At 39.5% G+C, this 12168-nt stretch overlaps 1 protein-coding gene across 1 annotated transcript in view; it reads right to left on the bottom strand.

Annotated features, from left to right (window-relative positions):
• COL11A1 (collagen type XI alpha 1 chain) overlaps positions 1 to 12168 on the bottom strand; it is a 228243-nt gene that overhangs the window by 65169 nt on the left and 150906 nt on the right. The window contains exons 42-44 of the mRNA XM_050963625.1: positions 10052 to 10159; positions 7534 to 7641; positions 6306 to 6359 (exon numbers count right to left, since the gene is read on the bottom strand). Of these exons, the coding sequence (XP_050819582.1) occupies positions 6306 to 6359; positions 7534 to 7641; positions 10052 to 10159 (270 nt within the window). The remainder of the gene's footprint in view (positions 1 to 6305; positions 6360 to 7533; positions 7642 to 10051; positions 10160 to 12168) is intronic.

Here is a 12168-nt window from a genome sequence, read left to right as displayed (position 1 = left end):
AGCTCAGTCAGTGGCATCCCTTGAACTGGTACAACACAGCTTCACTGGGCAGTGAGTGGATGGCTTACCCAGTCGAGGGCAGCAATTCTGGACCTTTATGCAGGCAATAGAAAGAGGTTGGGAGGGGAGTGGGGTGAAATTTTTTTGGATGAATAGTTTATTTGCTGAGCAATGCAGTTAGGTTGACCTGAAACTATTTGTGAATTTGCACTGTATTAGTTTTGGCTGGGAAAAAGCTTTTCAGGGCCAGCTTCAGAAAAATGAGAGTGTTTGTGTATGTGTCCCCCTTATAACCTTTAGCCTAGTGGTTAGGTAAGTCATATGGGAGGTGGGACACCTAGGTTTGAATCTGGAGCAGGGACTCGTACCTCCTCTGTTACATGAATGCCCTAACCTCCAAGCTGTAAGATGGCTTGCTTTCAAAAACTCTCCTGTTGAAGCTGTTCCACTTTGTACAAATATTATTCAGGCTGAAGAAAGAAAGAGAATGACTCTTTAGCCTTGCAATTAAGACACTCGCCAGGATGCCGATGTGGGGATAGGAAAATGTGGATTTAAATCTTTCCTCTGAATCCATCGGAGAGATCAGAATCCATATCTCCTGACTCTCAGATTTGTGCCCTTGTCACCAGACTAGAGTCATTTGCTTGCGCTTTCTGTTTGGCCTAATGAATGTTTATCTATTTATACAATGTGGAAAAGCTTCAGTGGGAGCACTTGCACACAGACTAGCCTATGGGCTGGTGGTGAGGATAATCACTTGCAATGGGAGAAGTCTGAGTTCAATTCCCTACCCCAGAGTGGGGACTCAAATGTGGGTCTCCCACAACCGTGGCAAGTGCCCTACCACAGCAAAAAGTTTTAAAGAAGAACATGCACTCCCTCTTTTCACTGAAGCTGACCAGACTCTTCCAATTTTCTAAGAAATTCTGAGTATTTTCTGAACCAAATGTTTGTTCTGATTTTTCAGTTTGCTGCCAGAACTGAAAAATCAATTATTTACTCAGCTTTAGGAGGGAGGCTCCTCACTTCCCTCTCCCACCCCCACAATCGCACAGTTTAGAGAGGATTTGATCCTGCAAGCTCTCTGTGCATAGAACTCCCACTGAACTCAGTTTGTCAGTGGACTGAAGGATCTGACTCTACACGCTGTTTTAACAATGACAACAACAACAAAAGCTGCACAATATTTTCTTTGTGAAAGTGAGACTGCATTAGATGGGCCCATCATTCAAAAGAAAAAAAAACAATTGCAATACTATCGGATTGTGAAGGGAGACATATCTGAGAAGTACATTGCTGGAATTTTCCTGTCCCCCTCTTACAAAACACTTGCATTATAGTTAACATTTGAATTCTGCAGTGGGCATACTAGCAAAGGGCTGGTGTAATGGGGAGAACCATCACAGAAAATGTGGAAGCCCAGGAGGCTGATTTGTGGTAGGGTTAAGTTGGTGATATGTATTAAAACTTTGTTGTTAATCAGGTAGAAGGAGTGGATTGGCAGAACCTGTTAGGAGTGAGGCAAGGCAGTATAAAGCCTGCTCCATCAGCAAGTGTCCACTTTAAATGGGATTTTAGTCTAGGCAAAAATCTGCTCCAGTCCTTCCTTTGGCTGGGAGTTCTAATGTAGTTTAGGGCCTCGCCTGAGTTTAAAGAGCTTATTCTAGTCTAGAAATTTTAGAAAATACTGCAGTTAGAAGGTTTTCTACCCTTCATGGGAGAGCTTGTAAAGGGATATTTCTTAGCTGTTTGTTTGGGAGGGAGGGTGTTGGTAATTTAAAACATTTTACTTCCTTAAATTACATTTTTCATTCCATTTCCACAGCACTCCTGACTTTCCTCTTGCACTCTTTTTTCCTTCACTGTACAAATACCATGATGGCAGCAGGACAAGCAAATGTTTTCAGTCTCTTTAGTGACTTATCTTAACATGATATTCTTGCACGTATTCCAACAGACCGACTGGGCTGCAGCTAATGGAAGGAATTTACATGCATACAAATAGAAAATGTACCTAAATTCACTAGACTGCATTGAAAATGTCAGCCACTGCTTCAATGCTCTCAGGATGAATTCACCTCTCTGCAGACAATCAGCAAAAGGTAAATGGAGCTCTTAAATCTCACTTAGCCCTCCATATAGCGTTCCTGTTTAGTATCACCTATTAATCATCTTTAAAAGGTGCCCTCAAACAATTGTTCCGATGGGGCAGATTCTCTGTTCCATTACTCAAGTGGCACAAAAGGCTGATTGTAAACCCTACCTGGGTGTTCTGCTGGCATGGAGAAATCTCCCGTGAGGGTGTAGCTAGCAGAGTCAGCTCCTGTACAACACTGCCTGCAATCTCCAGTGTCAGGGGTGTGTCTGGGGCAGGGAGGGATATACTGGAGAGCTGAGCAATGCACTATAGCTGTCCCCGGCTGGCAGATGGTCCCTTGGCAATCATTATCAGGAGAGATTTCTTGTTAAATATCAACTAATCGAAGCCCCAAACCATAAATCCCTTCCTCAGTCCTTGTTTTCTAGGCTCGATGGAGAGAAGATGTCTAGATTCCTCTGAAGAGGCCAAAGTAAAACAAAATTAGGCCTTAAATATTTTCACTTAGGGCCCCCTGATCTTAATAGATTCAAGTTCCCCACCTTCACTTTTTTCAAGAGACAAACATTTGAACCTGAAGTCATCTGAGATGAAAGGTTCAAGTGCTTGTCTCCTCCCTTGCAAACTCTTTGACGGGAGGCCAGGTGGCACATTTATCCTTCCCCTTCACACTTCTTCTGTGTTATGGGAGGGATAGCAAGTTTCACAGAAACACACATTCTGAAGTCAGTGGGCTGAATAGGTGTAGCTGAGGACAGAATCTGATTCAGTGTGGCTGAGTTCATTTGTGTGCTCTAACATCAAAGTTGTATCACAGCTTCAAATAAAAACACTACAGCACATGAATACTGAAACAATCCAGGATTTCAGTGTGAAATACTCCAGATATGTGCATGTTCATGCAAGCCTCACACTTGGGTATTATGCATGTGCAGGATACAATTTTCAAATGCTTATTTTGCAATTACTTTATTTGTAAAGGAAGGCTCCTGGAACATATCAAAAGTTCTAGTACTTATTAAGGGTTATGGACTGAATCTTCAGCCCTATGCCCAACTCAAGTAGCTGTGCTGAGATGGGGCAAAGCAGGAAGGGTAAAAGGTTTCAGAGACACGCTGAAGAAGCCATGTGCACCTTTAAGGGGGATAACAGGAAGATTTGTATGCTGGCACATACAGAGCCAGAATGGAACTGGATTTTGGGCTGCACAAAGATGTGAATGCCACAAAACCCACCCTTTTCCAGGCATAGAAGAGCCCTATGCTTGTGTACCACAATGGCTCTCTCCAGCTACATAAGTAGTAGCTGAGTTTGTCCCTAAATCCAGGGCAAGTTTACAACAACAATAATTAATAATAAAGTTGATTTACAGTTATCTAGGGACAAAATACACGCCTGGAAAATTTAACTCATTTTAAAAAGTTCTCATTTGAAATAAAATTCCATTTGGCCATTTTTTATATCAGACTCACCCAAAAGTTCATCTCTAGGTTGAGAATAAGTACCAAAAATGTCATTCCAAAGGGGAATTTGTTCAGTAACTTTTCTAGGTATATTCCTCAGAAAACATGGACTGATAATAGATGTGCTTTCTCAACCATATCTGTAATATGTTCTCTGTGTTAACAGGCCACTACAAATATTTTACTACAACATTTATGATTTGATCTGACAAAACAGAATTGTGACAAGTATGCATTTGCTGCATGTGGAACTGCAGAAGTAAGAGCCTTTTGCATGAATAACTGTAGAAGGACACTCTAATCTTTAAAAACAATGCCATTTCCAACACGTTTGCTCTATATATTTTCCTATGAAAATATTATTAAAAGTATTAATTAGCATATGCCTTGAATTAAACACAATGCCATTTGATGTGAATATTATATAATTATACATTTGACAGTTGCTAAGAACTTTTTACATTCATAGTGCTAGATGCATAATTAATAATAATAAAACATCTTTTTCATGATAGGGATTGGCAATATACTTAAAGTGACTGAATATGCTACTCTTGCCCTGAGCTCTACTAACTCACACATTTGACATTTGACAGTTGCTAAGAACTTTCTACATTTATAGTGCTAGATGAATAATTAATAATAATAAAACATCTTTTTCATGATAGGGATTGGCAATATACTTAAAGTGACTGAATATGCTACTCTTGCCCTGAGCTCTACTAACTCACACATTTTGAACTGGAATGTAATCAAGAATCTCTCTTCAGTGACTTCTCCCCCATTTTGTCTAAACTTGCTCAGAAAAAAATAATATAAGAGCAAACCTAAACACTGACAAGAGACTTGAAAATGACTTGAAACAGTAACTTTAAAGCAATCAGGGGACCGGGAAGTACTGAAATACTGTGAGGAAGGTTGTTCTTCAGATACTGCTGGTCTAACTGGAAAATGGAAGTACTTGAACTCCTGTGAGAATTTTCATGCGATTTAGATCCTGATCCAGCTCTATGGAAGTTTATGGGAGTTTTACAATTGAATTCAGTGGGTCCTTAGTATATGTTTACACTGCAGCAGGGAGCAAGCCTCCCAGCTCAGGTAGACAGACCACACTAGCAGAGCTCAAGCTAGCAATCTAAATATAGCTCTGGTGGAGACTCAGGCTAGTCTCCTGAGCTCAGAGCCAAGGGGCTGGGAGGTCTTAAGAGGCTCAGCTGCAGTATCAGTACTGCTCTTTTTAATGTGCTTGCTTAAGCTCTGCTAGTGTATGTCTGTTCATTCAGGCTGGGAGGCGCACTCCCATGGCCCTAGTGACTTGAAACATTTGAAAGTTTGCATAAAATGTCTTGCTTTCTGGATACCTGTCTGAATTGAACCTCAGAGATCCATGAGGTTAGCTCATCGGTGATAAAATGCATTTCAAAAGCTTCACAAAGGACATGTCCTTAGAACAAAATACTGGACATATTTCCACACCTTCTGTCATAAACAGATAGTTAAGGGTTAATGCCTCTTTTACCTGTAAAGGGTGAAGAAGTTCTCCTAGCCTAGCTGACACCTGACCAGAGGAACCAATGGGGGAACAAGATGTTTCAAAAGGAAGGAGGGAAGTTTCCTTTGTTTAGTCAGTTTCAGCCGAGTGAAAAGATCAAGGAACCGGCCTCTTATCAGAGTAGTAAGTTTTAGAAAGGAATAAATAGGATTATGTTTATTTTCTTTTGTGACTTGTCTTGGTGCCATTAAGGGAATTATCAAATTGGGTATTCTTGTGTGTATTAAGATTTTTGCCCAGGGGAACATCCTATGTTTTCAATCTATTGTCTGTGAGATTAGCTGATATGCTGTCCCCCAGAGGTTTTCTTCTTCTTTCTTTTATCTTTCTTTTCTTTAATTAAAAGACTTCTTTTTAAGAACCTGATTGATCTTTTCCCTGCTTTTTTTTTTTTTTTAGATCCAAGGGAATTGGATCTGGACTCACGAGGGATTGGTGGGGGGGGGGAAAGGGAGCGGGAGAGAGTAATTCTTCCTTGTTTTTGAGATCCAAGGGAATTGGATCTGGACTCACCAGGCGTTGGTGGGGGGAAAAAGGGAGGGGGAAGGAGTAATTCTTCCTTGTTTTTGAGATCCAAGGGAATTGGATCTGGACTCACCAGGAAATTGGTGGAGGTGTCTCTCAAGGCTACCCAGGGAGGGGAAGGTTTTGGAGGGAAAGGGAGTGATCCAGGTACTCAGAAATTCTGGATGGTGGCAGCGAGAGCAGATCTAAGCTGGTAATTAAGCTTAGAAGTGTCCATGCAGGTCCCCACATCTGTACCCTAAAGTTCAGAGTGGGGGTGAGACCTATGACACCTTCATTTCATGTTCACAGTCAATATGTATTGGATGCTATCACAGTAGTGTATAATTGCATATATGCTCTTTGATACTTGCTACCCTCTGGTACACCCATCTATCTCCTAATTATACCCTAAGCTAACTGGGTGTAAGAGAATACTCACTATTTATGTAGAGTATTGTTAACATTATGTTAAAATTCTAGGTAAAATATTTTAAAGGTGTAATTAAGTTACAAAATGTGATTAACAGTTTTCTGTGTTTCTACTGGTTGAAGTGTATTTGAGACATACGCCTGGGTCCTGCTGACTCAGCAAATTGTTCATTAGATACAGGAGTGCAGTAATTAATTCAAAGGCAATAAAAAAGTGAAGCCAGTACACTGGATAAAGTAGTTAGATACTCACATTTTCTCCCTTGTCACCCTTACTGCCTTTCTGACCTGGTTCACCAATTTCACCCTGTAATTGAAAGCCAGAAGTTACGTTCCTTCTTTAGAATGGTCTACTTCTTAACTGCACTCAATAACACTGTATCTTTAAATGTCACCTTAAACATGATTATGCTGCCTGTTTTACGTTGCAGTTTCAAGTGTGAAGGCCTAAGGGGAACAGTTTTGCATGGATCAATCACATTGGTATGACAGATTAATCCAGATATTGATTGGCATGCTGCAAAATGCAACATGACCTCGCTTTGACGTATACTACAACTGAGTTATAAATAAAGGAACTGTTTTTTCTCATGTTAGCTTCAGTATGAACTGATAATGAAAATACCTTGATTTATAGACTAATCTAATTACACATGACTGAACAACTGCTTCTCATTGTTGTGCATGGTATTTCAACACCTCAACTAGACTCAAATTACCCAGTAACCATCCAAGAAAGTTTTATTTGGGTTAGCACAATAATAAAAGACAGTTTGTGTGATTTAACATAAAGACTCTCTGTGGGTTCATAGATTCCAAGGCCAGCAGGGACCATTGTGATCATCCGTATAACACAGGCCATAGAACTTCCCCCAAATAATTCCTAGAGCATAAAAATTCCTAGTTAAATAATAACACAAATAACACAGCCATGTACTATAAATGTAAACCTCAAAGTACTTCTATGTGTGTTAGTAAAGCTAGTTAAAACTGTGATGTTTTCAAAGAATAATACTAGACCAAATCTAAGCTGAATCCTGAGAGGTACTGAGAACCCTCAACTCTTCTTGGAGTCAGTGAGACCAGGAAGAATTAGTCTCTTTGTTTTTATGCTCTCAATACTTAATGCTGAGGCCCTATTCCACCATCAGCAAGATTACAAGACTATGCTTTATTAGGAATGTTTTATATTTCTCATTCACTAAGCCAAGTTTTTTTAAATAGGCAAAAATAAATTTTAACATCATGTATCCTGATTTGTTTTGCTACAGTTTCAATCTCACTTCTCTACTGGTAGAAATCTTAAATTGTCTACTGTTGCTTGGACACAGATCCTGATCCCCTATTACTCCGATGTCTGACTTTTAAAAAAAAAAAAAGGTATGTTTAGCCACAGTGTCTAATGTGATGACAGCTACAGCAAGTCCATTTTGTGTATAAATAATCACACAAGCAGACAAATGCAAACAATAAGGACTGACCTTGTCACCATCTTCTCCAGGAGAACCACCAGGACCAGCAGGACCTGGAAGACCTACAGGACCCTGTACTCCATCTCGTCCAGCTGGACCTTGAGGACCTTTTTCACCCTGAAGAAAGAAAAATCATCTGTATTTATCACAAGAGAATAATTAAGAATTTTATACAATTAATTCATACTTCATCAACCAATATGCAAATCGTTATATAGCAACATGCAAAGATGTCTGACTGAAATCCCTTTCTTGTTATATGGTGGCCTTTATCACATTCACACAATCACACTCAAAAAGATCAAATGAAAAGCTCTCACAAACATTAGAAAGACAAGATGGGTGAGATAATATCTGTTACTGGGGTAACTTCCATTTGTGAGATAGACAAGCTCTCACAGAGCCCTTCTTCAGGTAACTGAAGAAGAGGTCTCTCTATCTCTCAAGTCGTCCCCATAAAATATATGACCTCACCCTCCTTGTCTTTAAGATCCTGGTCCAAACATGGTTACAACAACGCTGCATCTCACAAACACTGACACATGTATTGATACCAACTCCATACCTTACATGATTAAGAAAGAGTAACACTGGAGGTCAATTTAGCATGTGTGTCTAATCATTCCTTTTCCACACAACCCATTTCAATGAATGATAATTAATTGTCTTTACATTTTGTGCTAGAACAATTAACCATGTTTAAAAGCTGTCCTCAAACAATTATTCACATATAGGGAGATTCTCAGTACTAGTACTTTAGGAGACTGGTCATGAGGGCAGGGGACTGGACTTGATGACCTCTCAAGGTCCCTTCCAGTCCTAGAATCTATGAATCTACTCTTGCTGGGTATTTTCCTGGCATGGAGGAATTCCCAATTGGTATGTAGTTGGAAGAGAAAGCTTCCACACCACTTTGCCCTCAATCTCCAGTGCAAGGAATATATTGGGTGCAAGGAAGGATAAGCTGAAGGCAAGGGTGGAGATGTATAATGAACTGTACCTATCCAGGGCTGACAGATGGTTCCTTGGCAACCATTGTTATCTGACACATGTTAGAACTGTTCCTAAGCTGCTCTAACCTGCACCTGGGACTTGGGAGAAAATCAGGGAGCCGTAACTTGCTCCCTGACAACCCAACTATCTCTGTTCCAAGTGGAAGCTAAATGCAGCAGAGAATCTGGTCCCTAAGTTCCTCTGTGCACTACTGTCCAACAGAACTTGTAAATAACTAAATTATTAATAGTACAAATCAGCAGAAATCACAACTAGCTTCTTCATAATGTAGGCCCTTAATAAGACAAAGAAGGCTGACTGTGTATGCATGTAATATTAAATGGTTAAATTCTACTCTGAGTTGAAATGGGGGGTATTTTATGCTAAATCAGGACCAGGACTAGGCAAATATACAAATGTTGAGGTTTAAATATTAAGATATAGACACACAGTTCTGTGAAGCCTGAAATCAACATGATGTCATTGTTATAACATAAACTCAGAAGACTCTATACTCTCACACCAAGTTGTTGGCAAATGGGCTTCTTTTAGCAGTTGCTGGCTTTCTTCTTCACCCTTCCTCTGGGGCACAGAGTCCAGACCATGGGTCTTTTGGGATAACTTACAGGAAAGTTCCTTTCCAGTCTCCAGAGGTGAACCCCAGAATTCTGCATATGGTACAACCCAAATGACTGCCAAACTCATCCTGACATTTTCTATTTCAGTTTGATATTCAAACTCACCATGTTCCAGTCTTCTAGAAATTTTCTCCATAAGGCTGGCCAAACTATAATAGGGACCCATATATGTGAAACTGTAGAGCTCATAACTGTATATCACATGGCAGTTAATATGTGGTTGTGTGAGTAACTCTGTTAACAACTATTTCACATTTTCAAAATGGCTCTTGAGATGGTCAGGTGAAAAAAGAGGGAGGGGACAGCAAATAAGAATAGAAATGATACCAAAGGAGCAACAACAAACAAACAATAATAATAATTCTGGTGAGCAGTGTGCTTTATGTGCCTAAAATAAAAGCAGGCTGAGAGTTTGAAAATATGAGTAGTCAGGTATTCATCGATGATCACATCAAAGACTAAAAAAGTACCAGAAAGGCACCAATTGCTGAGAGAGAACATACTGAAAAATAGGAGTGAATGGTAATGAAATTTGATAACAAAGTGAGAAATAAATTTGCACTTCAATATGCAGAAGCAGGATAAAAAATTGAATCAAAATTACAATTTGGCAAAATATTTTATGAATGGATTCTGCCACCTTTATACTAATAATGATTCAGCCTTGTTGAACTCGTCCTCCTAGGTATTATAATGTGCAAAAATATAAATGCTGTCATCCAGTTTAATTTATTCTGCAATTTTCTATATTATAAATATAAAAGGAGTAGGACAGGTGTGCTGGGCACATATGCAATAGGAAGGTCCTGCAGCGTGAACAGCTAACGTTCTTGAATGAAAATTAATAACTTCTGTACTGTAACAGTCTTATGTTCCATCTCCTTGGAATTACCTACAGGAGCACCCTTCTCTCCTGCTGGGCCTGGAGGACCTTGAGGACCTGGACGGCCTGGTAGACCAATAGGGCCAGCAGTTCCTGCTGATCCACGTTCACCTGGAGAACCCTGGAAGGAAAAAAAATACTAAGTATACAGAGAATTCTAATGTTGTCCATTTAAGCTTCTCACTGTTCTTCAGCTTCCAAGCACAGGCCTCCATCCTTCAATCGAACCTGACGCAGATGGATATTCTCAAAGCCAACTGCTCACTACTAATGGGATTTCATGGATTCGGATCATATATGATATTTATATTCTAAAGAATATTTAGATAAGATTTTGCTATCTACCTGAGTGTGCAATAGTGCCCAGTGGTGCCCATTTGGGCTCAAACATTTGACTGTAATCGATGACAAATGGCAATAGCCATTCTGAAGTTTGTTGAGCATCATCTGAGTTAGAAATAGTGGAGGATTTCCTGGCACTGGTCATGGTCACTTTGACTTCATCAACACAAATGCCTTTGTGGATCCTGGTAATATAGTTTAGGAGGCCTAACATTGATCTGAGATGACTTGCTTTTATTCTGGCTAATATTAGATTTGCAATAACTGTTGTAATAAACTCAAGATCCAAGGAGAAATGCCGCCAAGAAATATCTCAGCATTAATATTTCCAGGAATAAGGTATAGTTAGAATGCAGCATAGGTTCATGTCATGCTAGCCTTCTAGGAAAAAAGAATGTGGTGAGAGACTGTGTCATGCTGATAGCACTAGGATTAATGGCAATTGGAACAGAGGTGGAAGCCGTGATGGTGTCCATAGCACAGGTGGCAATCATTGCATTGTTAATGGCAACAGCAATTATGACTGTAAGGGATAAAGAATGCTAGTACTTCCCACACCTAGACCTCCCCACCCCCCCAAATGTGATCTCATAGAGGATACTGGTTCAAAAATTTTGGCTTCAGTTGTTGATCAGATATGCATAGGTGGGTGGACATCAGTATGACTTTCCATCAGCATTATCCCAGTCCTTTGGCTTAGAATTACATTAATCACTACTATTTCTGACTACTGGCTGTTTTCATGGCCAAAAAGTTCAGAATGGACATTGAGCCCTTCCACTGTGAAACATTTTTGTTTTTTAAATAAAACTCTAACAACAACTAGTAGAGTAGCAGCACTTATTAACCTTGTCTCACAGCCGTTATACAAACTGTAAAAGGTGGGTTAGCCTTACTAGTTAGCTTGATAGTAGTATTAAACTGAAATGGAAAAAGTTGAAAAGCAAATGCCCAAACATTTTTGAAATGGTCATTGCCAGGAATTGAAGACTCAGTTAAACACTGCATATTTTTCTCCCCAAAAATCAGCTTTCACTTTAGAACTCTTGTCTCTGAATGAAGGATTTGTTCTAGGATTTTTTAAATCTCTAGATCTTTTGCCCAATACAAAGGATGTGTATTGCTATTCAGTGAAAACCTGAGTACAAGATTCAGTGTGTGTGGATGCTGAAAGGTTTAATCCTAAAGTCCATACTCAGTTCTTACTCAGGCCAATCTCAGTTTAGTATGAAGTCCCTTTCACAAGTAGCCCCTCCTGCATTCTGCTTGAGTTAGTAGTATTTTGGAACAGACCCTGGGGCTGTAATATGGTTCATCATTTTTTGTAGGAAATTGCTTGTTTTTTGATGTAAAGAAACTTATTACCCTGACAAATGAATACATACTGCATAGTAACATAGGGCAGAATTGTGAAGGCTAAATATTTCAGGAACTAGCTCACCATTATGAACTAATTTGATCATACATTATGCTGTGTGAAGAAGCCATGGGGCTCTGATGGGATAACAGTCTGCCTGTGTGGAACCCAACTGACTTCAAAGCATTATATGAAGTCCTATTGACTTCAAAGCACTACACAATGCAGGATTGGATTCCACTATTTAAGATCAACACAAAAGTGGATAAAAAGTCTATTACTAAAAATAAGTTTAAAAAAAAATGCCCAGGCAGGCTTGTCAGAAATATATTAATTTTATACAGAAAATAATGACAGCAGAGTAGGTTTTGCTCTATGCTGAAATACTTCACTTCTAAGAATTTAAAAACATCTGGATCATATTACTGTCT

Source organism: Gopherus flavomarginatus, chromosome 7 (assembly GCF_025201925.1).
Source record: "Gopherus flavomarginatus isolate rGopFla2 chromosome 7, rGopFla2.mat.asm, whole genome shotgun sequence".
Taxonomy (NCBI): Eukaryota; Metazoa; Chordata; order Testudines; family Testudinidae; genus Gopherus; species Gopherus flavomarginatus.
This window is presented reverse-complemented; position numbering and strand designations above follow the sequence as displayed.